Here is a 27,958-nt window from a genome sequence, read left to right as displayed (position 1 = left end):
GCTGGCCGCTTTGTTTTGGCGACTGTAATCCAGAAATGTGAAGTCAGGCGAACTTGGAAATTACTACAGTCTGGAGAAAGGAAACATTTCTGACCTAATTTTCCCCCAAAAAGCCTTCATTCCCCTTGGTCAGGTTTTAAATTGCACATCTGAAACAAATGCTGAATCGCCGTTTACAGACAGGCACGTTCTGCTTCTCCGCAGAAAGAAAGTACATTTGTATTTCCAGGAAATAAGAAGTGAGCGGCGCCAGACAGCGATGTCATCCAAGAAGTGCAACAGAGAAGCTGCCACCACTGGAAGGCCGGACGTGTGCCTCATTAAAGAAGCCACCTAACCCAATACTGAGAGATCTAATTCCGCATCAAACAAGCAGTGGCATAGCCAACAGGTCTCGCTTTTGGACCTTATGTTTATCCAGAAGTTAGTTTTGGCTATGTTGTAGAGCATAGTGGCTGATGTGCATTATGTTTAAAAGTTATAATAAAAAGTGTTAAGTATTTTTTTTACCTTTATAAAAACCAAGACGACATTATATACAACTGAACAACCGGATTAAAAAAATATTTTAACATAAAAAATGTCAATTTTTTTGTACTTATGTGCCACAGTGGTATTATGTTTCCACCCATAGCCTCTCCTCCCTCTCGAATTACTGGTAGCTTAAGTCGAGAACTCCCACAGACGGGAGGGCTCGAGGCTCACTGTAATCCAGTGCAGGGGGTCACCTCCAAGACAACAGAGGCTGCTCTCACCTAGAGGTTGTAGCGCCTGAGACCATGCAGCCTGCTCTTAACTCCAAGGAAGCTCAAGAGCCTTTGAGAGTCCAACAACTTCACTCCACAAGCCTCCGGTGGTTCCGTGGGTCCGATTATTAGTTGTACATACTGTGTGAGAGAATCATTTTCAGTGTAACAGTGTAACAGAAGTTTGTTATCCACCAAGGATCAAATTACTGTTGCAGCAAAAGTGAAAGGAAGTTATTGTTTTGAATTCTGAACTTTTATGGAGCTTTTATGGTGCTACTAAATTGATACTCGTGAGATCAAAGAGCCTTTTGCACTGCAGAGGCATGTAACAGTGACCCCAGAAATCGACCAGTGTAGGTTGAAAGAAAGAATTGCTTCCTTTACCATTTAGCATCAGCGTGGAGGACAAGATTGCAAAATCCTGGTAGATTTCAGAAAGACTACACTTGAATCTCTCTAGAGATAACTCTGATGACAGGCCATCAGAAAGAGAGATTCATATGTGTGGGGCCATATAACCTCAGTGTATAGGATGCAGCCAAGACCTCACCTGGTTGTAGTATCCAGACCTTGTTCCACAGACTTACTCATTTAGATTTTGTGTTGTGTTTCCATGCTGGATGGATGGTGCATAGGAGTAAACCAGAGTCCAAACCCTTCGCAGTAGCTCTATGCTATTTATTGCCTTGACCGAAAAGATGGGCTTACAACACTCGGGCGGCCTCTGGAACAACTGCGCTCATTTTCTGCTCTATAAACGGATCTTACGCTGTATTCTGTACATCTGGGTTCATCCCTGGCTTAGATTTTAGAGCGTGCACTCTTGTTAAAGGATTTCTGCATAGGTTCACTATTTTCGTAGTTATGGTTTATATGATAAGCTTTTTTATATTTAAAATCAATATGTAATAGGGTGGAGGAGTTTATCCCCTCAAATCCGATTTGTAAATCTATTTTCACTTTGTTCCACGGCCCAGCTGCGGTATTGCATAGATTGATTAGGTGCGGAGGCAGAATCCTATCGTGGTGCCTGCTCTGATGATGATGCAAACTCTTTCAGGATTGCTAGTTGACTGGAACTAAAGATAAGAGGCGGCCACCCTTCGCCAGTGTTCCCTGCCACAAAACTAGTGTTATATTTGTATCAAAGCGCGGCAAGTTCGGCCCGTTTCTGGGAATGTGTTTATATGTCAATATGGAAAGGCTTTTCCTAAAGCACTGATCACATTAATCACAGAAATAATAGCATTGAGAAGTCAACGAAAGGGAACAATCAAGCCCACAAGGGTTTAGGAGGCATGAAAGGCCACTGTGAGAGTTGCATGGGGCTCAGCACCGACGCTCGGCTTTCAGCAGTTTGCGGCCGTGCTCAACTTTACCACTTAAGCAGATTTTGCCCAGTTTACGTTTCTATAGGCATGCTGTTTGGGGAAACCACAAAGCAGTCACAGTCCTTGATCTTGCCTTCCGAGATACACAGCTTGTGAGTGGTAACCGTGAGACAGGTGAAACACACAGCTTTGCATTAAATGCACAAAAGAGAAGAAGGTGCCAAATGTTTTATTTTTAACTGTTATTTCTCTTCACTCAAAGCAGAATTTAAAGGCGTTCATTTCAAGTAGTTATTTTTTTACAGGAACAGGAGTGCATTCTTTGCTTAAAGACATAATTACAGTGTCTTTTCACAGAATTTCTTCCTGTATGAAAAGAAACACGGTATGTATTTTTGTATTTGGTCATAGCTTTTGACATGCTTTGAAGAACTTGAACACAAATTGGCAAAAGTGAAAGCGTTTCCCTTGCGGGAGCGAGCAGTGCCAGGAGCGATCATTGCTAACACATGGCTCCAAAGCTCGCTCCGCAAGGGAATTGCCAAACGTGCACGCGTTGCCATTGAAAGCAATGCAACGCAGGCACGTTTTTAGAGTGAAAAGTGAATTGATTCCAAAAGGTATTTTTCCTATGCAGCGCATGCACGCTGCGTAGGCCAGACCTAAAAATAACTGCAAGTAAAAGAGGAGGAGGCAGCAGGGGGAGAGGAGAGCGGAGGGGGCCTCCGCCTGTTTCCCTTGCGGGAGCGAGCAGGAACCATCTGTTAGTTACAAACAGATGGTTTCAAAGCTCGCTCCCGCAAGGTAATCGCCAAAAGGGCAGGCGTTCCATGGAAATCAATGCAACGCGTGCACGTTTTTGGGGCAAAAAGCTAATCGATTACTAAAGCTCTCTCCTAGGCGAGACCTAAAAATGGCTTTGTCAATGCGGTTTATTTTTTTTCTGCTCCTTTTGTCTAGCAGATACTAGGCAGCTCAAGCTTTTGTGTGTGCCGGTTTCAGAGTTTTAACATATAATTGATATTGCATGGTATCACGAGGGTTCGAATGAGTCAAAAAGAAATCATAACTTTAAAGGTCCTCTAAAAAGGAGGCCCCAATATATAGATTTGTCCTCGTCCCACAAATCCTTAAGATGTTTTTAAGCAACGTGATCCAGTCCTGGTACCAGGAATATGCTTTCTGAGAAAAGTTAACCAAAAATCTCTCTAGCTAGAGCAAGGAATCGAAAAGAACAGCCTGGATCCCTTCTGCTGAATGCTCTCTCTCTCTTGTTTTTCACAAAGTCCTTCAAAGGTCAATCCAGTTACACCCACCGCGCATGATCGAATATCTCCACCTCCCAGACTCAAAGATACATTTTCAGAGAAAAGGATTGCTTAGTGTTTGACTTTTTATATTCTAGATGCACATAGGGCAGGCAGTTAGATTTACAAGAATGAATAGAAGAGAATAAAACAAGTCACATAGTCCACATTTCAGAAAAAATAAACTTTTACATGTCCAAATTGTGCAAGCAGTGTATGTTACAGAATGCAATATGAAATGTAATGAGAAGTAAATAACACATCACAAAGGATACTTCACTCCAGAAAAAAAAAATCAAATAATTTCAAATATTGTTAAAGCCTCTGAAGGAAACCAAATATTGGTAAAAACTTACGTGGCATTACTGAATCCAACATACTCATTACCAGCCATCTGGTTTAAAAACTGCATCACCTGTAAAACAGCAGCACAACATTACAATGTGTAATGGTTAATTACACATCCACAAGTACGTTTTGAAAAAATAATGTGTGTATGTGAGTGCCTGTTATTAAAGCAATATGAAATGCACTAGACTCACATATAGTTCTCTGAGCCCCAACAGAGGTCGCAGGGTTTATACACAACGAGGGTTCAAGCTATATGGCCACATACATGCACACAATGATCAACAATAGTGCAGTTTATATTTAATTTATGAATACAGATAGCAAAAATGTTTCCAAGGTTACAACTACTACACAGTAAGGAGTATAATAGAGTTTGCATTAGTAAACACACTTAATATAGAAGTGTGCGGTGGAAGAGAAAAAGATATGTATTTGTGCTAGATGGTGCTTAGTGTTGTGCTATCATTGTACAGTTTTGCATTGTTTTATTGTATTTTGTTTTCGTTAGCACATTACTCTCATTGTACTAGCTGCTCTGTTGTTTTGTTGTCAGGTTGCATTGTTGTGCTGTAGTACTGCTGCACTACACCAAACGATGTGCTGGGATTAAGGTTGTTTGTGTTCTTATGGTGTGGTGTTATTATTGTGTGCTGTCCTTTTTGTATTGTGTCCAGTCCAGATTTTGCAGGTGACCAGGAGTGAACGCGAGAGCAGAGGCGGCAGAGGTGGTGAAACAGTGAAGCGGAGCAGTTCAGCAGGAGGCCAGGAAAACCGCGATCCGCATACTGTACTGCATACCTACGACTTGGGGTGAACGCGTGAGCAGAGGCGGTGAAGCGGAGCGGATCAGCAGGAGGCCAGGAGAACCGCGATCAGCAACCCGCATACCATACCGCCGAAAAATAGACACTAGCTGTAAGCTGCAGCAGCAGGCCAGCAGAAAGACGCTTAGGGTTTGCGGCTTTACCTGCTTTGTCTGCTTGTCTGTGGCAGCGCATTGGCGTGCTGAAGCCGTGAACCACAGCACATCGCTTGGCTGCGGGACCGCCATACAGAGGTTGCTTACAGGCCTCACTCACAGGCAGGCTGCAGAACCGCGCTGAGCCGCGCGGAGGACGTCGGAGGCTTCGAGGGTCTCTGGGATTGCTGAACCTGGGGGCAAGGCAAGGCGAGGTTTTCTGAAAACCTTCCATTACCACAGAGAAAACGATCTCCAAAGCATCCTGCTGCGAGCTTAGCTGAGAGTCGTCAGCTGTGGCAGCTCCTGCAGACTCTTGAGGCTCTTGCGACCGGACCACCTATCTGGACAAAGAGGACCAAACCTCACAGTAGGGAGTCAGCAAGGATCAGCCAGAGCAACCGGAGTCCTTTGTGGTACACCTTCACGCCCATGCGTCTTCGCACCTTTATATCTTGAGGAAGGTCAGGATCAGTGTCTCAGGCTGTTTGGCCTACTAAAAAAACCACTCAGAAGCGCAGCGGGGGAACGCCGCTGTAAACTCAATCAGACTCAGGCAGAACCGGGCAGCGATCGCAGGTGGTGAATGTGGGAAAGGGGAAGGTGAGCTGGATTGAGCCCGCTCTATTCGACGAACGAACCAACCCCCTTCGCCCCCTCGGCCTCAGACCCTTCCGCACGCTGCGCCTAGCCTAGAAGGGAAACTTTTTTTTTTTTTTTTTTTAATTTATTTATTGGTGTAAGAATGATCTATGCACTGATCAGCATATACAAAAATCAAAAAACATATACAGTGTAAGTGCCTACAATCGCTATGGGCCGGCTATGTATGTTCACTTTCGAAATCATTTTTTCAACAATTGTACACGGCCCATCAGCCGACATCCAGCGGACCGGCGGCGTGATATTTGTTAAGCTCCGATTTGTTTGTCAGTGCCGTAGTTGTTTAGGTATACATCAATAATCTTACTTTTTCACCTTTATATGTTTAACTTAAACAAACATAACAGTGCAACACCCAACATGGAGACTTCCCCTTGTTACAGCCACTCTGCATCACAGCATCCTCCCTCCTCAAAGCCAGCAGTACAGAGTATTGTGCATCTTATTGTCACCTCCAGGTGCGTACCTCACTCCACGCCTGTTACCGATTCTGTCTCATCATGTATTAGCAAATAGGCACGCAGGTACCCCCAATAGTCCTTTGGCCTAGAGCCGCCCGGCAACTCCTCCTCGTATGTGGCAAGCGTGTCTCTACAATAAACCATATCCCGTATCCATTGCTTCACTTCTGGCGCCCTTCTGCTATTCCAGTGGAGAGACACCCTTCTCTTAGCCAGCAGTAGTGCAATAGCACAAAATTTGCGTTTCAGGGCTCTCAGTTGCGGAACAATACCCAGTAAACAGATTTTCGGTTCACACAGCATGGAAACCCCAAGCATGTCATTCAATATTTTCACAACTTGTTCCCAAAAATCGGCCACTTTACAGCAATGCCATGCTAGATGCATGAAGTCTGCATCCTCCCGTTTACATCTGCAACATTGAGAATCCTCCCTCAAACCATATTTATACAGTCTCTGAGGTGTGTAGTACACCTGATGTAAATATTTATAATGTATAATTTTTAGGTTCCCGTTCGCTGTCAGCATACCTGTGAGCATGCAAGAGGATTCCCATTCTACTTCTGTTAGGGGTTCTGCAAGTACAGCGCTCCATTTGTCCCTGGCCTTGTGTGTATGTTCCCCCACCGCCTCCTGCATTGCCGCATAAAGTTTGGACACTAGATGGGATGCCGTTGGTGTGGTGAGGAGTAGTTGCAGGGGTGCAAAGGTAGGAGGCTCCTCCGGATGTGTCGGGTAGTGGTCCCGGAGCGCCCTCTGCAGCCGAAAGTGGTTGAATCTAAACAAAGGGGATGGGTTCCTGATGTAGTGTAACTGATCTAATGTTTGGAATGCCCCATCTTTGTATAGATCCCCCAGTGTCTATTCCCGCCCCTCTAAATAGGTCCATGCCCACCCGCTCCTGCGTCACCGAAAGGGCAGGGTGGTGTGTTAGTGGAAGTGCTGGTGCATACAATGGCAGGTTGTGTGCTGCCTTACCCATCAGCCTCCATGCCTCCGAAGTGGCGTTCACCGGGTTGATGTCATGGTCGTGTAGCCTGTCGCGCTTATGTGTCAGTATGCTTGCCAGTGGGATCGGGTCTGCGTCGCCGGCTTCCACGGCCACATGTGTCAGAAATGGCACCTCGTGGTACCAGAAGTGTGCGTATTGCGCTTGTGCGCATAGGTAATATAAATATAAGTCTGGCACTTTGAAGCCCCCCCTGGCATATGGCAGCGTCATGGTATGTAGTTCCATTCTTGCTTGCTTCCCCGCCCAAAGCAAATTAAGTACTAGCCTCCTGATGTTTCGGAATACAGCAGCCGGAGGTTTGATCGGAATATTGTTAAATAGGTACAGGAATTTTGGCAGTAGCACCATTTTGACAATGGCCGCCCTGTCTGCCAACGATAAAGGTAGCTTGTTCCATCTTTTAATTTTTTCCTCCAGGGATGAAATAGTCCGCCCGTAATTCGTTCTAATCACAACTTCCGGGTCTCTGTGGAACCATATTCCTAAGTATTTAGTGGGGTCCTCTTGCCATTCCAGCGGATAGTCCAGTTTTATCGGACTTGTGCCGTCTGTCAGGGATAAGACAAGGGATTTATTCCAGTTTATCTGCAATCCGGATTGGAGGCCAAATTTTATGTACTCTCGTAGCAGCGGGTTTAGATGTTGTTCCGGCTGTTTGACATATAGTACCATGTCATCCGCATATAGCGAGATATGGATTGGCCTGGAGGGTAGTTGAATCGCCGAGTAGTGGTGGTGTTGCCGGATTTTGCAGGCCAGTGGCTCTAACACCAAGGCGAAAAGCATCGGCGATAGTGGACACCCCTGCCGAGTTCCTCTGCATATTTGAATGGGTTCTGATACGTACTTGTTCACGCGGATGCGTGCCGTTAGGTTGTTGTACAGCATCGCTATCCATCCAAGGAATATTAAAGGGAATCCCATACGCACCAGCACTGCCTGGAGAAAGGGCCAGCTAATAGTGTCAAATGCCTTGGCAGCGTCGAGCAACACCGCCACTGCCTTTGTCTCCGGGGCCAAATAGTGTGCCAATGCAAATAGTGTGCGGGTGTTATGTGAGGTGGCCCTATCGGGGATAAATCCAGACTGATCTGGCCTAATCACTAATGGCATAAGAGGTTTTAGCCTGTCTGCTAGTAGACTAGCTATAATTTTAGTGTCTACATTTAATAAGGAGAGAGGACGGTATGAGTCGTATTTATCTACCTCCTTGCCAGGTTTCAACAACGTGACAAGTAGGGCTTCCCTCATAGAGGCCGGTAGTGTCTGGGCCTCATGTGCCGCCCCATATAATCGCACTAGGTGCGGGGCCAGCAAGTCTGCATATGCTTTATAGAATTCCGTTACAAAGCCATCTGGCCCTGGTGCTTTGTTATTGGGTAACCGCTTTATGGTGTCTGTAACCTCCTCCACCGTTATGGGGCGTTCTAAATATTTCCTATGGCCGTCCGCTAGCCATGCCATTTCTATATCTTCCATGTATTTCAAGAGTTCTGCCTGTGGGGGTGAAGGGCGTGCCCTATATAGTGCGCCGTATGTGTTCATAAATTCCCTCAGAATCCCCTTCATGTCCGTGACCGTCTCCCCGGTGTCAGTACTGATGGACGCTACATTTTGTGGTGTTTTACCTGCGCAGATCTTCGCGGCCAGTTCCCTACCAGGCCTACCGCCTTCCCCATATCTTCTAGCTGTGGCTCGCTTGGACACATAGTTAAGTTCGTCATTTGCGAATTGATCGTGTTCTGTTAACAGCGTTTGAATGTCCCTCAATACTGCAGTGTCTCCCGTCTGGGTATATGTGTGTTCCAGTGTCTGGATGGCCTTTTCACGCGCGTGGAGTTGCTGCCGTATATCTCTGAGGATGCCCGAGGTCGTACTGATACAGATACCCCGAATTGTAGCCTTAAAGGCCTCCCACAGCAAACCTGGGTCCTCTGTCGATGGGCTGTTAATTTCAAAGTAATCTACAATCGCCCTCTGTATTGTGTCAACGTATGTGGGGTCCCGTAATGCGGTTGCGTTGAAGCGCCAAGTGAATGGTGGTGGATCGTAATATGGGATGGCTATGTCCATCAGTACCGGATTGTGATCAGAAAGTGTACGCGGTAAGTGTTTGATATCTACAACCCACGACAGTACTTCATGCGTGCCCAGCCAGTAATCTAGCCTAGACCAACTATTGTTTGCAGCATGTATGTGTGTCGCCATTTGCAGCCCTGGGTTACGCGCCCTCCACATATCAACCATATGCAGGTCCTCCATTGCGTCCAGCAGCATTATTTTGGCATTCCCATGTTGTTCCAGCGTATGCGCTGCTCTATCTAGCGTGTCCTGCAGTGTAACATTGAAATCTCCACCCCATATCACATGAGTCGTCTGCATATCTGCTATGCGGTGCCATATTGTATTAAAAAACCCCGGGTCATCCACATTAGGACCATACGTGTTCACTAACAGTAGCTTTTGTCGCCTGACCGTGCCAGCTATCGCCACGCTTCTCCCATCTGCATCTTTGTATACCTGTGTTATCACAAAGCCCGTCCCCTTTTTAATCAGTATTCCCACCCCTCTGGAGTAGGACGAGTAATTGGAGTAGGTCACTGATTCAGCCCATTTAGTACCTAGCGTAGAAGTGCCCTCTCGACTCAAATGTGTTTCCTGTAAAAAAACAATGTTAATATTCAATCTGTCAAAGTAAGCAAACAGTTTCCTGATTTTTTTCGGGTTACCTAGACCTCGCACATTCCATGTGAGGAATTTGAGGGTACTAATACTGGCCATTAGCATGTTCGTGTATAAATATTAAGCAATGTTGACATGGAGCCCTCATTGAGTAGTATGTGCGCGTCGTGTGACATCTTACTGCTTCCGAAAGTGACAGTGAGTTATTTCGTACTTTAATAACATCCACATGTTTATTCAATACCAAGGAGGTCGCCATGCTTCTTAGATACAGAGGCTGCATTCGGGTGTATCTCAAACTTCCCGCCCACCCCCCTCCCACTTTAGCTCCCAAACTTCGCCAAAGCCATCCCCAAACTAACTGTAACTTCGGTGTCGAACAGGTTTTGGGGTACACCCGCATGGGGGTGTCGCCAGGTTTACACATCTCCATCCACATAGTGGATGTGGACAGTCGTACGTATAGTATTCGTCATCATGCATGATTGTAACAACCCTCAATCCCCTCCAGTTAATCCACATACGTGAAACAGTGCAGTAACTGTCCCCTACAATTCCCGCATACACATGCGGCGGTGCAGCTGACATGTTGAGCCATGGCACCGACCTTTTTCACTCTAGCCGGTGAGTATTAAGACGACAGTACCTGCCAGGGTGCCTGCCGTCAGTTTGCAGCCACCCTCTCCCCTCCGCTAGTCTACCCAGCTTCCTTCTTAGCACACAGTACTGCCGTCACTTGTTCGCCAAATGTCATCCCCACGGCATCACAGTCCCATGGCATGTACTCACAGTTAGTTCGCAAGTGCCTCGCCAGTCTAGCAGTAGCGACAATCGACGTCTCCATACCACAAAAGTGCGTCTGCTGTCAGGCGCAGTTGGTGCTAGCTGCGTCCTGCGCGTGAGTATCATAGTTCAAATCAGCTCGTGCATAGATAATCTCGGTCATTCCACATCGCTCGTTGGTTCATCCCTTTCTTGCTGCTTTCGACGTTTTGCTTGGTGTTTAACATAGTCGTGTGCCGCCTGCACCGTCTGAAGTACAACCGGTTTCCCACCGGTGATGATTTTGAGTTTCGCCGGATATAACATGGCATATTCTAGGCCAAGTTCCCTCAACTTCTTTTTTACCGGAGCGAATTCCTTCCGAGCAAGTTGCACCGCCATTGTGTGATCTGGATAAAATTCCAGCGTGTTCCCTTGATGCGTAATTTTGCCCATTTCTCTTGCCAGCCTCAAGATTGTGTCCCTGTCCCTGTAATTCAGCATGCGGGCGATGATCATGCGAGGGGCAGCGCCAGGCTTCGGGACCGGAGCCAGCGACCGATGTGCCCTCTCCACCAGAAACACTGAGGACAGTTTGTCAGAGCCGAAGATCTCTTTCACCAGTCCTTCGATATAGGTCTCCATTTTCCCTGTGTTTGTGGATTCCGGCAAACCCGAAATCCGGACGTTGTTGCGCCTGGACCTGGCTTCTTGGTCCTCCACCTTGGCTCGCAGGCTTTCCACTGTTTTTTCTAGGCCCCCGCAGGCTTTGGACGTCGTTTTTTGATCGTCTTCCACCTGTGAAATGCGCTGTTCGGCTTCTAGAATACGCCCGTCATGTTGTTCAATTTTTGCCGCCATGTTGTCCACTCTCTGTACCACATTGTCCAGTTTCCCGTTCATCTCATGTAGGCTCTGCTGGATCGCCCGTAGCACCGCTTCCATGCCCGATCCTTCTGGTGGGTCTTGGCCCCCTTCCGCTTCAGGGTCTGATATCGTGCTTTTTCCCTGTTTCCGCGTTTCAAACTGCAGTTTTGTTTGTTGCCGGTCTGGCTTCCCCATGTCGTGGAGTTGTTGTGGCGTAGTTTGTCCGCTTGAGTTGGGGCTGCTAGCGCTCGTCGCACTTTTCTTGTGGTAGGCTCGATGTGTGGTTGCTGCAGCCCCCCACCTCGCCGTGCGCGCAGTCATCTGCCGGTCAATGTAGGTGAGTGTAGGAATCCGTCCGCCGTTGAGTGGTGCCTTGGAAATGTCGCAGGTACCGTAGGTTATGGATCTCCTAGGGTGTCGCAGCCGCAGCGCTCTGTTGCCAATGTGGCGCCGGTTATTCGCGATATGTGGTCGCTGCAGCCCCCCTCCTCGTCGTGCGCGCAGTCAGCAGCCAGTGTACATAGGTGTGGGTATGGGTCCGTCCGCAGCCAAATAGCGCCTTGTGAACGTAGCTAGTAATTCAATTTATGTGTCTCTTGGAGCGCCGTCGCAGCAGTGTTCCGTTGGTAATTCGGCGTTGATGTAGCGCAATATGCGGACTCTGCCGCCCCCCGTTGCTCCGTGCGCGCAGGTATTAGCCAGCCATAACAGGTGTGGGTAGGAATCTTTCTGCAGCTTAGTAACGCCTCTCGTGTATTGCAGAGAAGGTATGGCATGTATCTCCCGGGGAGCCGTGTCAGCCGCAATCACTATCCTGAAAGCAATGTCGGCGGGTCAAGGCAACCGATAGAGCTCATATCGTTGCGGCCTGCGCGAGGACAGTTTGCCAGTCCCTCGCGCCGTATTATGTGAGCTATGTGCGGGTCGCCACTCCTACCTCGCCGCCGTCTCAGCCCTCGGGGTGTTGGTGGTGGAACAGACGTGCAGCTCCGCAGCAGCGAGGGCAGGGAGCCCCGCTCAGTAATCAAGTCTCAGCGCTCCACTAGCCCGCCAGATAATCACGGGGGTCTTCACAATTACTGGCTCTCAGCTTAGTCTATCTCCGTCACTGGTCCTATGCGTTCCATTAGAGCCGCCATTTTCGCTCTCGTGAACCGCACATCGATTTGCCGCTAATGTCTGTTCTGCGCTGTGGTGTCCCGCCTCATTGCCTTACGTGGAGTAACTTTCGCCGCATCTGTAGGTGTGTCGGGTCAGCACCCCGCCTCGCGCCGCCTGGTCGCCTCTCCAGCGCCGAGTCGCCGATCATCATGAGCGGCCATTTTGATGCGCCGCCTCGCGATCTCCGTTTCCCGGGCTGGATCAGCCTTGGTTAGCCTCGTCGGCGTCTTCTTCTGGCAGACCAATATCGGCCGTGATCTCCGATGCCCAATGCACCGCTGGTCACTTCATTTGGTGAGGATTACAGGGGTCAAAGGCCGCTAATCGCACGACCGTCCGGCGGAGCTGACACACTAGCCAGCCATTCCGCAGTGCGCCCTCTAGCGCCCCCCCTAGAAGGGAAACTTTGACACTGGATACTGAACTCTGCACTATGGACATTGTTAACCACCCAGCACATTCCATCACACCATCGTATCACACCACTATATTACATCACTTTATCAAGACTCTAGCTTAGCCAGGGCGACAGTGAACGATATCCAGCAAACGATAGACAACTGAGGCTGTGCAAAAGCGGCTGTGGACCGGTGGACTTGCGGCACATAGGCTAAATGAGGTCCGGTAGAACAAGAGAGGCACTGCCACTAAAGGCAAGAAAAAAAATCACGAAAGTGCTGAACCAAAATTAGCTACAAGAGATCAGCGACAGAGCGAGATTACAGTACAGACGAGACACAGCAGTGCTACAAGCTTCAGTCAACCTAATATCTACACTAAATTCAACTTCCTAAGGGATCCAGGGTCAGCCCTTTTCTCAAGCACTGCAACCTTACCAGGGACGAAGACTGGGCCATCACAAAAACTAAGGCTGCAAGCGACACTAAAGAAGTTTCAAGGAGAGCAGATGCTAAAGAAGTCAGCGCAGGTAACTCCAGTCTCAGAGATAATATCTTGTCCAGCTGCCACAGCACCCCCATCAAAAGAATGGACTCACTAAAAACTAAATCACCTACAACCACATCACCCCCCCGACCAAGGGTGTATACTTATACAAAACAGAGGAACAGTATCAGGAGCATGGACACAGGAAGAAGAGGGGAGGGTACTCATGTCCTACTTGAACACACAAGAATGGGAGGACATGCTCGCAACCTACTCACCAAAGCACGAACAGGACCAAAGGGTGGATACCATCACAGAACCCTCTGGGAATGTACTCGCCGCAGAACAAATTACAAAGGGTGCAGAAACGGGTGCAGAAAAGATTGCGCAAACAAACAAACAAAATGCTGGCGTTTGGGCCTCCCTACTAAATACCATACAAATACACTGCAGTTTCAATCTGATAAGATGGAGATCCAATTATCACTATTGAAAACACTGTCAGTTTTTACTGCCGACATTGATGATAAATTGGGGAATTTGAACGGCTTAATAACAAGAGCACAATCCAGTGCCCAACTCAGATGCAATTGCGATCAGGTCATTGACAAATTATCTACCCTGCCCTCAATTCTAAGTGGCCTGGTAAAGGCATGGCCAGACTGGGAACCAAAACTGGCCCTGGCAAAGTGCTCGGCCGGCCCCCTGGGGGTGCGACCGAGCTCTTTGCCGGGCCGGTTTTCGGCCGATTTTGTTACAGGGCCGATTTTGCAGTTATGCTGCAAAAACGACCCTGTAACAAAAACGGCCCCCAGAGGCCCAAAACCGGCCCCCACCCATGTGGCACACCGGGGGATTGCCCGGTGCCCGCAACGGCCAGTCCGGCCCTGGGTAAAGGACATTAAAAGTGTAACAGCAGGGGAAACAACAAAATGCCAAGGCAATCCTAACAGCCTGGAGGGAACAACCAACAACCAAACAGCCAGCAATATGCACATAGGAAACGTCAAGGTGGACACTGAGAAAACAGTCAGTCCTGGAAAGGAAGGATCACTAAAACTCAATGCTAAGCAACGCCGTCAATTGAAAAGGAAGGGGCGTAACCAAAAGCCCTACATAAAAGCAACAGCTTACTTTCCCATATTCTCAGACCCAGCCAGCAAAGGTGATAGTAACCCAGTTGTTTTAAGCCCTGTAGAAACAAGTAGAACTGTCTTCAAGTGCCTCCAAAAATCCCCCGGATTAAGATGAAAATCTAAATCAGACTTCCGCAATTAGGGCATATGGGGAAATTGGAGAAGACAAAGAACATAGAGCTACAGCGAGGGCAACTATGGAAAACAAAGAAGCCAAAAAACAAGATTGCATTACCACTCTTCTCGCAACAAAATTGGATAGCGGGCAATATAAACAGCAAATACAATGCCAGGACACGATGGGAGAGATAAGGGTTTCACCTAACAAACCTGCAGACACGCAATAATCAAGGGGAGAAGCGTGCTACATCGAGGCCCAAAAAGCCAATCAACAAAAACCATAAAAACTCCAACACAAGCTTTACAACAGGCCCAGACGAGAAGCTTGTGGAATGATAGACAGACCGGCTAGGCCAAACCAGGAGCAATGGCTCAAAGAATCACAAGGGCCTATCACATCGCCCAAATGGCAGCACCAGCTGGAGATTCCCAGACAAAGGGACACAGTATGGGGGAAAGAAACAACACAAACCTCCCCCACGTTAAAAAAATAAAAGCCCATCGCTAGAAACCCCACGGCTGAAGTATCATGCAATAAAGTGGAAACACAGTCCAAAGAAACAACTAGCAGTATATTCCGATCTGACCCGTCAGCCACAGCAAGCCCGCAGCTGCGGTTAAAACAAAGAAGGCACCAGGAAGCAGATGTTCTAGTATTCTATCCTCTATATACCTCCAAGGGCTATCAGGACACACTAAATCGAGGTAATATCCTAAGACTCACAGGCGTCAATCCATCGCCATTACTAAGCAACGCAACCCCAGAACCCAAAACACGCCAAGTACACTTAAACTGCGTACTTAGAGGAGCACAGGGAAGATCGCGTCAACAGAGTGCAAGCAGCATCCGGGACCGACAAGAAACGGTTCCATGGGCAACTGCTAGAAGAAGCCAAGGCAGAAATAAGGAAGCAATATCGAGCACCATCATCTTACACACAGAGTAGCACTGACGCGATCGTGAGATAGAAGCCACAGCAGATCAAAGGAGTCCCTTTTCAGACTATGCTCGTGGAATATAAATGATCAAGCAACTAAAATTGAGGATCCAGACTTCCTGCAGTATGTACCAACTTTTGATATAATTTTTCTACAGGAAACTTGGCTCGTGGCTCCTCAGCATATCGAGGGCTACACCTGCTTTGCTACTCCAGCAACAAGGATGAGCAGATTTGGTAATTGCTCAGGTGGGCTGGCAACCTATGTCTCCATAACAAGTATACCTTCAACAACTCACCAACAGCAGTTACAATCTCAATCCTTCTTGAGGACGAAGAAATGGAGGTGTGCCTAATCAACTCCTATGTTCACCCCAAAGGAAAGTGAAAGGCTCAACAGCATTTGTAAACCAAGTAGCAAAGCATTCTACAGCGATGAAAAACCCAATCTTCATCTTGACAGGGGACCTAAACCAATATCTTATAGGTTCATCACAAGGAGAGGAGGTAGCTATACAAAACGGAATTCACAACATTTCTATACAGTGTCATCCACCGCACAGAAAGAAGAAGCACTGCAACAGTCGCCTACTTGCAGATCTCGAACACCTAAACCTTTGAGCTTTAAATTGAAGATTTCCGGATGATACTCCAACAATTGACTCTTTATATTCCCCCAGAACAAGCTCCATGTTGGACGACAACTTTGCAAGCCTCGCACTCTTCCCACATATATCTGGGTATAGAATGGGGGACAAGGGTGCCAGCGACCATCGCCCCAAAGAATTCCAAATAACAGCGACTGTAGCAAGACCAATCAGTATGTATGCAACTTTGGGGACCATCATTACTTCCAACTTAAGAAGGATCTAATGTACAACAAACAATACAAAGTCTAAGGCCGAAGAAGCTATTCAACTCTTCAATTCACCATCACTCCGCCCAGAAGACAAAATAGATCACTGGGAACAGTTCACTGCCAAGCTACTAGATCGACATGCAGAAACCCTTGCTACAAAAAATTACTGGAGTCGAGCTATCCAGGCTGATGAAGGCTGATAGCCAGAAACCGGTCCTTGGATGCTTGATTCCGGTCTGGGAAAGACATGGCTTGGTAGTTCGGACTGGACTGTTCCCATGAGGCACTGGGTCAGAGCTGATTTGCATATAGCCAGTGTCTAGCCCAGGGTGGTGTGGAGTGCAAAAAAACGATGGATTTAGGCCCAGATCCTTGTACTGGGGTGAATGTATGACATTGTTCTACATTCTGTCCATCAACTGTGTTTTTTGCAATTTTCACCCGAGTGGGCTGGGTATGCTCAGACGTGAGTCCCAGGCTCTCCACACCACTGGAGTCGAGCTATCCAGGCTGATGAAGGCTGATAGCCAGAAACCGGTCCTTGGATGCTTGATTCCGGTCTGGGAAAGACATGGCTTGGTAGTTCGGACTGGACTGTTCCCATGAGGCACAGGGTCAGAGCTGATTAGCATATAGCCAGTGTCTAACCCAGGGTGGTGTGGAGTGCAAAAAAACGATGGATTTAGGCCCAGATCCTTGTACTGGGGTGAATGTATGACATTGTTCTACATTCTGTCCATCAACTGTGTTTTTTGCAATTTTCACCCCGAGTGGGCTGGGTATGCTCAGACGTGAGTCCCAGGCTCTCCACACCACTGGAGTCAAGCTATCCAGGCTGATGAAGGCTGATAGCCAGAAACCGGTCCTTGGATGCTTGATTCCGGTCTGGGAAAGACATGGCTTGGTAGTTCGGACTGGACTGTTCCCATGAGGCACAGGGTCAGAGCTCATTTGCATATAGCCAGTGTCTAACACAGGGTGGTGTGGAGTGCAAAAAATTGATGGATTTAGGCCCAGATCCTTGTACTGGGGTGAATGTATGACATTGTTCTACATTCTGTCCATCAACTGCGTTTTTTGCAATTTTCACCCAGAGTGGGCTGGGTATGCTCAGACGTGAGTCCCAGGCTCTCCACACCACTGGAGTCGAGCTATCCAGGCTGATGAAGGCTGATAGCCAGAAACCGGTCCTTGGATGCTTGATTCCGGTCTGGGAAAGACATGGCTTGGTAGTTCGGACTGGACTGTTCCCATGAGGCACAGGGTCAGAGCTGATTTGCATATAGCCAGTGTCTAACCCAGGGTGGTGTGGAGTGCAAAAAAACGATGGATTTAGGCCCAGATCCTTGTACTGGGGTGAATGTATGACATTGTTCTACATTCTGTCCATCAACTGTGTTTTTTGCAATTTTCACCCCGAGTGGGCTGGGTATGCTCAGACGTGAGTCCCAGGCTCTCCACACCACTGGAGTCGAGCTATCCAGGCTGATGAAGGCTGATAGCCAGAAACCGGTCCTTGTATGCTTGATTCCGGTCTGGGAAAGACATGGCTTGGTAGTTCGGACTGGACTGTTCCCATGAGGCACAGGGTCAGAGCTGATTTGCATATAGCCAGTGTCTAACCCAGGGTGGTGTGGAGTGCAAAAAAACGATGGATTTAGGCCCAGATCCTTGTACTGGGGTGAATGTATGACATTGTTATACATTCTGTCCATCAACTTTGTTTTCTACAAAAAATTACTCCCAGAAAGCATGGGGAAAAAAACATAATTTCGAAGGATCAAAGACTAATGTTGAAACATCTCAAAAAAACATAAATGTAACTCTGCGCAGGCTGAGAAGACTCCCAGAGAACGCCACTGCAGGAGCCTCCTTAAACGTACAAAGGGCAAAATTAAAAACTCTGAAATGTAAAATAAACAGTGAGCGCGAGAAGGTATTTTGGGCAAAACTCTTATACGATATAAATAGCAAAAACAGCGTCCGTTTCTGGAAGACTGTAAACAGTACTATCCACCTACACCATACGTATTGGGTCATACAAAACTGGGTAGAAATCCTCACTACCCATTTAAATAGCCAAACAGACAGTGCTGGAACCCAAATGGCTAGCAGTTGGACATCTGAAGAACAAGTTGGAGCTAGCAATATGGGGATGAGGGAACCGGAGCAGCCACTCAAAGAAAACAGACCATCAGGCACTGATAACCGCTCTCTGCCGCTCTTAATCAAAAAGCAGAATGCCAAAGGGAGGAAGGAAGGGGTTCCGGGACCGAACGGAATTCCACCTGCCCTATTTAAAGCAAAGAGTTAAGACTGGGCTGATATTTTGCAATTTCTATTTCTGGAAGTCAAACGGCTAAACAGAATACCGGAATCATGGAAGGGCTCAACAATAGTGCCAATCCATAAAAAATGTGACAAGGCTGAGCCCAATAACTACCGCCTAGAAGCTCTAATAGATAATGAAGCAAAATACTTTGCGGGCACTATACCAGAGGAGCGGACAAACTGGGCGGAGGCGAACTCGATAATACCGGTGAACCAGACAGGCTTTCACAAAATGGCCAGCACATCCACAAACATCCTCACAATCTCACTAATGATCGATGCAGCTAAAGCCTCATAACTACCTCTACATTTATGCTACATTGACTTCGGCGCTGCTTTCGATAACGTAGAGAGGCGCAGACTGTGGGGCAAATTTGCGCAATGGGGCATACCACAGTCTACTCTGAGCATGCTGAAACTCCTACATACAGATACCTGGGTGCAGGTGAAATTAGGTGGCGGGACCCATATCTCCGCGAAAGTTCCCACAACAAAAGGACTGAAACAGTGCGCTCAACATTTCATGGCTAAGGACACAAGTACTAGAGCTGTGCAGGTTGTGAAAAACCAAACAAGGCGACATAGTTCATCTAATATGCTCATGCACGGAACTGCACCAAGCACAGAAACAGTTTTTCAAAGAACCATTCAAGCAGAAAGGCATCCGCACAATGAGGCAAGCGGTGCTAGCCTGCTTAAACCTAGAAAATACACAACTAAACTGTAGACTGGTAAAATTCCTTTTGCTGGCTGAACAAAGAATTTCCCAAACCTACAAAAACTGAACCAGGCCTTGGCCCTGCAGTACACCCTGACAGGAACATGCCTCAAACCAGTCCACTATAAGGAGATACTGCTGCAGTAAAGAGATAACCCCCGCAACAAGTGAAGAAAATGATGACAAATACAAGCGGGATGACCTGCAAAAAGAAGTTCATGGCTGGTCCAAAGAAACACAGGACAGCACTTTATAGCTTTCAGCTATATAAGGATATATACTATGTCTAAAATTTAAGTCTGATTTTATATCTCTAAAGAGTTATCCAATAATGCATTTTACTTTGGTTTTAATCTGGAGATAGTTATCATATTTAAAAAAAAAACACAAATAGGCAGCAAAAACGGAGGTACTCATATAAACATTGTGAACATTTTATAAATACTGTTGTTTTGTATGCTCTAATTTTGTATTTTATTGACTGACATTGCAATGGTTTTAAGAAACTATGCAGGAAATAAAGAAACTTGAAACTTGTATTGTGTCTTTATATTGCTGTGCTCTGTTACTATTTTGTTGGTTTTGGGTTATGTTGTTAATGTTGAAATGATGCAGCTGTCTTTATCTGGGAGTCATGTTTGTGTAGGCATATTTCAAGATGCATTGACAAAGTCAATAGCTCTTGCATTGCAAGCTGGTGTGATGATGATTTTTTACTACAAGAATATGCCACAGCAATAAATAGAAGAAAGAAAACATGCAGCCACCTAAACATGGCCACAATATGCTTGCTATAAAAATGTTTAAATTAGAAAACAATCACCGACGTGTATGTTTTAAATAAAAAGCCTTTTGTTTATGACATGCATCTAATTATTATTATTAATAGTAGTAGTTGTAAAGAAGACTAGAAGAAACTACCACCTAACCAAGTACTCAAGTGATCCACAATGTTACAATGTCACTGAACACTTCATTTCATAAACATTTAAAAAGGAGATGCATACAAGTCATCATCTCACTTGACATGTCCACAGGGCAGGCAAAATAAATAGGCAGTATTCAAAGGTAATATATAAAATAAAATAAATAATGCACACTTTGAACCACCGTTGTCACTGAAGAGTAAATAACTATGTGAACAATCTAAACAGGCTCTGTGTAATCAAAATGAAGTGAGTCAATTGCTATAGTGGGCTAACCCATTGACCCATGTTGTAGGCTGATTTGGACAGAAGGAAATGTGACTGATAATTTAACAGACCAGTAATGAAGCCCATTGGTCAAAAGCCGACCGTTTATATAACTTGTGCATGAGTTTTAGAACAACAATAGATGGTGAGATTCTAAAGTGGACTCAAGATAAATCCTCCGAGGCCACACCTAAAATGTGGACTGTGCACGTAGTGGGAAACTACTAGCAGACAATATGACCAGGAGAAGATGGACTGAGAAGTCAAAATACAAGCAAAAACTGACTTTTATAATGATCCATTGCCCTTAGTCCTTTAGCTTGTTTCTATTATCAACAAAGTAGGTACTCTCCCAGCTGCTGAGCTACACTGTTCTTTATGCACATGTCAATTCCGAGTATGCATGCTTGTCATACAAGGGAAGCACCTTTTATTGCGCATATCCGCACTTTCAGCCGTTTCTTTTCTTGACGCCAAGGAGCAATCAGTTTGTTTTTTCTTCTGATGTCCAAGGCAAATCAAAGCTATACAAAGGAACAGCTGCTCAATACATAAACATTTTAAAGGTTGTGCAGAGAACTTATGGAGTTGGTTATGGAAGTGATGTGTGAGGGATGTTTATCATGATCACAAAGTGATGCATACAAATATACATATTTACAGTAGTTATAGTACAATTTTCAGGCCAAATTTTGAAATCAATATGATGTTGGCAGAATGTGTATGGTATGGCCCACATAGCCACTAAGAATACAGGACTAGTACACGCCTGCAGAATGTCACCAACGCCTCCATAACCCCAGTGTAGTGTGCCCAAGCATTAGATGGCAGTTGAGCTCCAAGCAAGGTGTAGAAATGGGCGATTGATGATTGTACTCATTAGAAAATGGTAGCCACAGCAGGTGCTCAGGTAGCATCATTGCTTAAGCTATTGGGTCTCTAGAAAGCAAATCCCTGGTTCCATCAGGACAAAATTGTAAGATGCAAAGCCAGTGCCCCTACCAGGGCAAAGAGCTATGTTTCTGGATACAGGTTGGAACCTGGGATATTCAACAAGTAAGGAATCTAAAGATAGGAGTATCCATCAGAAGTAACTTTAACATTTTCTTCACATCTTGAGAGTAAAGGACTCTCCACTTAGTATGTAGGACTCAGAAAGAATATTGGCAAAGAAATGGTCTGGTATACATCAAAATCTAAAACTACGCTAGGTAGAAAACTTGGATGAATTGTCATTAGCGCTCTGTTCTCATGGAATAGAATGTATAGTTCCAGATGCCCAAGACCAGAGTCTCGCTGATGCTACGAGTTGAGGTTAAAGCTACTAAAATAGCAGTTTTCCAAGACGGATGCTGCTTGATGCCTTATGTCAAGGCTCAAGTGGTGGACCCATAAGATTAGAAAGTGCCCTGTTAAGCTCCCATGGCGGAGATGAGAACTAAAAGGGGAAAAAACATTTTATACCCTATAAGAATTTTTTCACTACGGTTATCCTGAAGACAAAAGGCTTATGAAGGTATCTTATAGGCTGTAACCACGCCAAGGTATTGAGGAAAAATGCACCCAGATCTCACCAAATGTAAAGGATAGAGGAGCAGCATTGATAAAGGAGTATGGTCGTTTTTGATGCACCAGATGCACAACCTCTTCCATTTGAAACTGTATAAAATTCTGGCGGAAGAATATTTTGTGTCTCACAGAATGTCCATACAGTCTTGTTCTTCAAGCGGGCGTCTTGTATGAGATCAGTAGTCAGGCCGCAAATTTCATGGGCATTTCTCTTCAATCCTTGTGGCAAAACCTGAGAATGTATCCTTTCCTATGTTGACAAAGATGTCTAACTGTGAAAAGCGCAAAGGATGCTCTGCAGAACTTTGTCACTGAGAACCCACTTTAGGTTTTCCTGTAATGATCTGCTTAGCAAATCTGCCTCTGCATTTTGAACACATGGGAGGCAAAAATCTGTGCTCTATAAGTCCTTTGCTATGGGCAGGTATGCACCCTCCTTGTTTGTTTAGATAATACATATGTGTTGTGTTGTGCATCTTTAGAAGGAAGGACTTTGTATTGAAGGCTCGGAGAAAGGACGTTAAAGCCAAATGGACTGCTGTCAGTTCTAGCAGACTTACGACTCTTGACCCTGCTCCAGGAAGGTCGCTCCCCACGCTGCACAGCACCAACTGTAGTGCCCGTGTTCCTGTGCTCGCTGCTGCCGCTTCGGACGTGAGTTCGAGACCATCCTCCTCCCGCAGGCTACCACCTGCGCCTCATCCCTGGTGGCCCAGTGGTGGGCTGTAGGTTCTGCATACTCGCTCTGCTCCTTTTCTTTCCTCTATGCCTTCTGCCACGATTCTGCTTTTTTGTTGGTTATTGTAATCTGTGATATCCTTTTTCCCTTATTGTACGGTTGTTGTGCCCTTCTGCCTGTCTCTCCGCCCGTTCTGTTTCCCGTTCCCGCCGCTGCGTCCCCTGCAGCCCCGCCCCAGCTTGGTTATTGTAATCTGTGATATTATTTTTTTACCGTTTTGTGCCATTCTGCCTGTTTCTCCGCCCGTTCTGTTTCCCGTTCCTGCCGCTGTGTCCCCTGCGGCACCACCCCCGCTTGGTTATTGTAATCTGTGATATTCTTTTTGTACTGTTTTGGGCCCTTCTGCCTGTTTCTCCGCCCGTTCTGTTTCCCGTTCCCGCTGCTGCGTCCCCAACCCCCACTCGCCCATTCGTCCCGCTCCCCACCTCCCAGCTGCTCCTCCCTCCCACCTCCCCTTCTTATGACGGCCGCTGCATGGCCGCACAGCAGGCACACCTAAGGCAAGCCCGTCTGCGCCAGTCCGCACCTGGACCACGCCCAGCACAAACCCCCCTGGCCCCTGCGAACGCCACAATGTCCGACACAGCTACGACGCCAGCAGCCTCCACGCCCTCACCGCTGGCTGATCACACGCCTACGCCCGGGCCACCCCAAAGCGCACCCAAGGACCCTTATCCTGCCGGAACTGCAGCTACACCAGCCTCCAAACCACCACCACGTCCACCTGGGTAGGACGCAACAGCCTCCGATGCATTCTACTCAACACCCGCTCCGCTCGCAAACATGCCATCGAACTCTGGGACCTACTCGACTCCTACTCCCCAGACGTCACCTTACTGACAGAGACCTGGTCGAACCCCTCCTGGGCACCCGACATCGCCATCCATGACAGCTACAAGATCACCTGGAAGGACCGCACCAATGGAACAGGAGGAGGAATCGCCATCGTCCACAGAAATACCCTCAGAATCTCGACTAGCACCGACAACAAGTTTATTGCTGCCGAACACCTGCACTTCCAGATCCACACTGACCCAAACACCACCCTCAAAGGAACCCTCATCTAGAGACCACCCGGCCCACGACCGCCGTTCAGCGACTCAATCGCCGACTTCGTCAGTACGCACGCCCTTGCATCCAAGGACTACATCTTCCTTGGAGACCTGAACTTCCACCTCGAGAACACCAAAGACAGCAATTCCACCACCCTGCTTGACAACCTCGGACTCAAACAGCTCCTCACGACCCCCATCCACTCCACCGGACTCAAGCTGGACCCCATCTTCTACGCCAGCAACCACGTCACCTTCAGCCAAACCACTGAACTCCACTGGACCGACCACCGCTGCGTCCACTTCACCTTCGAGAATCCTACCACGCACCAGCGCTCGCAACGGGCCCCCCATCGCAGCTGGAGCAAAGTCAACGAAGAACAGCTTGTCACCACCCTCGCCCGAAACCCACCAACAGACACTACTAACACCGACTCCGCCGTTCTCATCCTCAGGCAATGGATCGACGACTGCGCCAACACCCTCGCCCCGATCAAGAAACCCTCGAACATACGCACCGACAGAAAAGCCACCTGGTTCACCGCCGACCTCCAGGCATCCAAGCAGGCCTGCTGTAGGCTCGAAAAGAAGTGGCACCACGAACAGACACCGGACCGTAACACAGCCCACAAGAGCGCCAGCCGAAGACACCACCAACTCATTTGAACCGCAAAAAGGACCTCCTTCAAAGAGCGCATAGACAACAATGCACACAACAGCAAAGAGCTCTTCAACATCGTGAAGGAACTCTCCAACCCCAGCTCCAACTCCAATGACATCCCGCCATCGTAAGACCTCTGTGACTCCCTAGCCACCTTCTTCCACTGCAAGATCGCAGACATTGACGACAGCTTCAGCAACTAGGCCCCCCCCCCCCCGACAGACACCTCAGACTCACCACCCCCCAGCCACATCGACCCCCTGCTTTTCTGGATCCATGTCAACAACGAAGACACCACCAAAATCATGAACTCCATCCACTCTGGCTCACCTTCTGACCCCTGCCCGCACCACATCTTCAACAAAACAAGCTCCTTCATCGCACCCCATCTCTGCAAGATCATCAACAGCTCCTTCGAGACCGCCACCTTTCTGAAGAGCTGGAAGCACGCCGAGATCAACGCCTTACTCATGAAACCCAAGGCAGACCCCAAGGACCTCAAGAACTTCTGGCCCATCTCCCTCCTCCCGTTCCCGGCAAAAGTTATCGAGAAGATTGTCAACAAGCAACTGACCACCGTCCTCGAAAAGAACTACATTCTGGACCCGTCCCAATATGGATTCCGCAGCAACCACAGCACCGAAACAGCCCTCATCGCCGCCACCGACGACATCAGGGCCATGATGGACAACGAAGAAACCACTGCCCTCATCCTCCTGGACCTTTCGGCCACCTTTGACACTGTCTGCCAGCACAACGTAGGGCTCCACGGCAACGTACTGGACTGGATCACCTCCTTCCTCACCACAGAACCCAGAGTGTCCGCCTCCCCCAACTCCGCCCCAAAGACCCCAAGATTATCTGCGGCGTGTCGCAAGGATCGTCCCTCAGCCCAACACTCTTCAACATCTACATGGCACCGCTCGCCAACATCGTTCGGTCGCACGACCTCAACACCATCTCAAACGCTGACGACACCCAGCTGATCCTCTCCCTCACCAAGGCCCACACCACCGCCAAATCCATCCTCCACGAAAGAATGAAGGATATCACCGGATGGATGATGAACAGCCGCCTGAAAATGAACTCTGACAAGACGGAGGTCCTCATCATCGGTTCCACCCCCTCCGCCTGGGACGACTCATGGTGGTCAGCCACACTAGTAGCTGCACCGATGCCCACTCACACACGCAACCTGGGAATCATCCTGGACTCCGCGTTGTCAATGACCCCGCAAGTAAACGCCGTCTCCTCCTCCTGCTTCAATACTCTCTGCCTGCTCCGTAAGATCTACAGATGGATCCCCACCGGAACCAGAAGGACGGTCACCCAGGCCACTGTCCGCAGCAGACTGGACTACGGCAACGCCCTCTATGTAGGAACCTCAGCCAAACTCCAGAAACTACTACAACGCATACAGAATGCCTCCGTATGCCTCATCCTCAACATTCCCCGCCACAGCCACATCACAGCTAACCTGAAAGACCTGCACTGGCTACCCGTCAACAAGAGGATCACCTTCAAGCTCCTCACCCACGCTCACAAAGTACCCCACAACACCAGACCAGCTTACCTCAACGAACGACTCGCCTTCTACACCCCGAACCGCCAGCTTCGCTCTGCTGACCTTGCCCTCGCCACAGTCCCCCGCATCCGTCGAGCGACAGCCGATCGTTCTCCCACCTTGCCGCAAAAACCTGGAACACCCTCCCCATCTGCCTACGTCAAACCCAGGACCTGCTGGCCTTCAGGAGACTCCTCAAGACCTGGCTGTTCAAGCAGTAGCAGCACCCCCATTCCAACCTCCCCGCCAGCGCCTTGAGATCCTCACAGGTAAGGAGTGCGCTCTACAAATGAACTGATTGATTGACTTACGTGGCAAGACCATTCCTTTACTATCCTGGTTTACTGATTTTTAAGGCAGTGACGAACAAGTTACTTACCTTCGGTAACGATATATCTGTAAGAAACAGTAGTTAGTATTAGATTCCTTACCTTAGAATATCCCCAGGCGTCAGTCTGGATCCGGAAACTTTTGCGTAGCAGTACCCCTGCGCGTCGGTAGGCGTCGTCTGCAGGCGTCCCCTGCGGCTCCGCGTCGTCGGCGTCGTGCGCCGTGATGACGTCGCTGGAGTATATAGACGCCGCCTCCGCGCGCTGACGTCAGTTCTTTGCACACAGCTTTTCCGCGCCAGAACACGCAGAGCCATGTGAGAACCAACACTGGTGCCATTTGAAACTAGGGCCCTGAAAGGGATGTCCTTAACCCTAGGTATCAGTTCGCAGAACGGGGAGGACGGGCGGGGCGGTAAGGAATCTAATACTAACTACTGTTTCTTACAGATATATCGTTACCGAAGGTAAGTAACTTGTTCATCTGAAAGAAACAGGTTAGTATTAGATTCCTTACCTTAGAATAGATACCCCAGCAATACCAACCCCGGTGGTGGGTCTGCGAACCAATACAACCTACACCAGAAAGTCCTGGAGGACCGAACGGCCAAAGAAGCCATCCCTCCGGACTTGACTGTCCAGGCAGTAGTGCCTCGCAAAGGTGTGCAGCGAGGCCCACGTGGCCGCCTGGCAAATGTCCTGCAAAGGGACTCCCCGGCCCAGGGCAGTAGTAGCCGCCGTGGCCCGAGTGGAATGGGCCCGCAGCCCAACAGGAGGCTCCTTCCGAGCCAAAGAGTAGCATGCTTTGATGCACAGGACGACCCACCGAGAGATGGTCCGTTTCTGTACCGCCCTTCCCTTCTTCTCACCCACGTAGCCAACAAACAGTTGGTCATCCACCCGGAACTGGCGTGTGCGATCCATATAGAATGAAAGCGCACGTTTTGGGTCCAGACGATGGAGCCGCTCTTCATCCTTTGAAGGATGCGGAGGCGGGAAGAAGGAGGGCAAGGTGATGGACTGCCCAATGTGAAAAGCAGAGACTACCTTGGGCAGGAAAGAAGGTCTAGTCCGAAGAACCACCTTATCAGGATGAACAGACAAGAAAGGAGGTTGAATAGAAAGAGCCTGGAGCTCACTCACTCTCCTGGCAGAGGTGATGGCTACCAGGAAGGCCGTCTTTAAGGTGAGAAGACGGAGAGGACAGGAATGAAGGGGCTCAAAGGGAGCGCACATCAGGAAAGTCAAAACCAGGTTCAAGTCCCACTGAGGCATCACGAACGGAGTTGGAGGATACATGTGCGTGATGCCCTTTAAGAATCTTAACACAATAGGGGACTTGAACAAAGATGGCTGATCAGGTAGCCTCAAGAAGGCGGAAAGGGCAGAAAGATAGCCCTTGATAGTGCCCAGAGCAGAGCCCTGCTGGGCAAGGGAAAGGAGGAAGAGGAGAACCTCAGACAGAGGGGCAGAAAGGGGATCCACAGCCTTTGCTGTGCACCATGCCACAAATCTGTTCCACCGGCAGGCGTATACCGACTTTGTGGAGGGACGCCTGGC

At 48.1% G+C, this 27,958-nt stretch overlaps 1 protein-coding gene across 3 annotated transcripts in view; it reads right to left on the bottom strand.

Annotated features, from left to right (window-relative positions):
* The window catches only part of GLS (glutaminase), a 926,246-nt gene that overhangs the window by 604,243 nt on the left and 294,045 nt on the right, over positions 1-27,958 (bottom strand). For all 3 annotated transcript variants that reach the window (XM_078680394.1, XM_078680395.1, XM_078680396.1), the window contains exon 9: positions 3,744-3,802. In XM_078680394.1, the coding sequence (XP_078536520.1) occupies positions 3,744-3,802 (59 nt within the window). The remainder of the gene's footprint in view (positions 1-3,743; positions 3,803-27,958) is intronic.

Source organism: Lissotriton helveticus, chromosome 3_1, assembly GCF_964261635.1.
Source record: "Lissotriton helveticus chromosome 3_1, aLisHel1.1, whole genome shotgun sequence".
In the NCBI taxonomy this organism is placed as follows: domain Eukaryota; kingdom Metazoa; phylum Chordata; class Amphibia; order Caudata; family Salamandridae; genus Lissotriton; species Lissotriton helveticus.
Note: the sequence above shows the minus strand (reverse complement) of the source record. Positions and strands in the feature narration are given on the sequence as shown.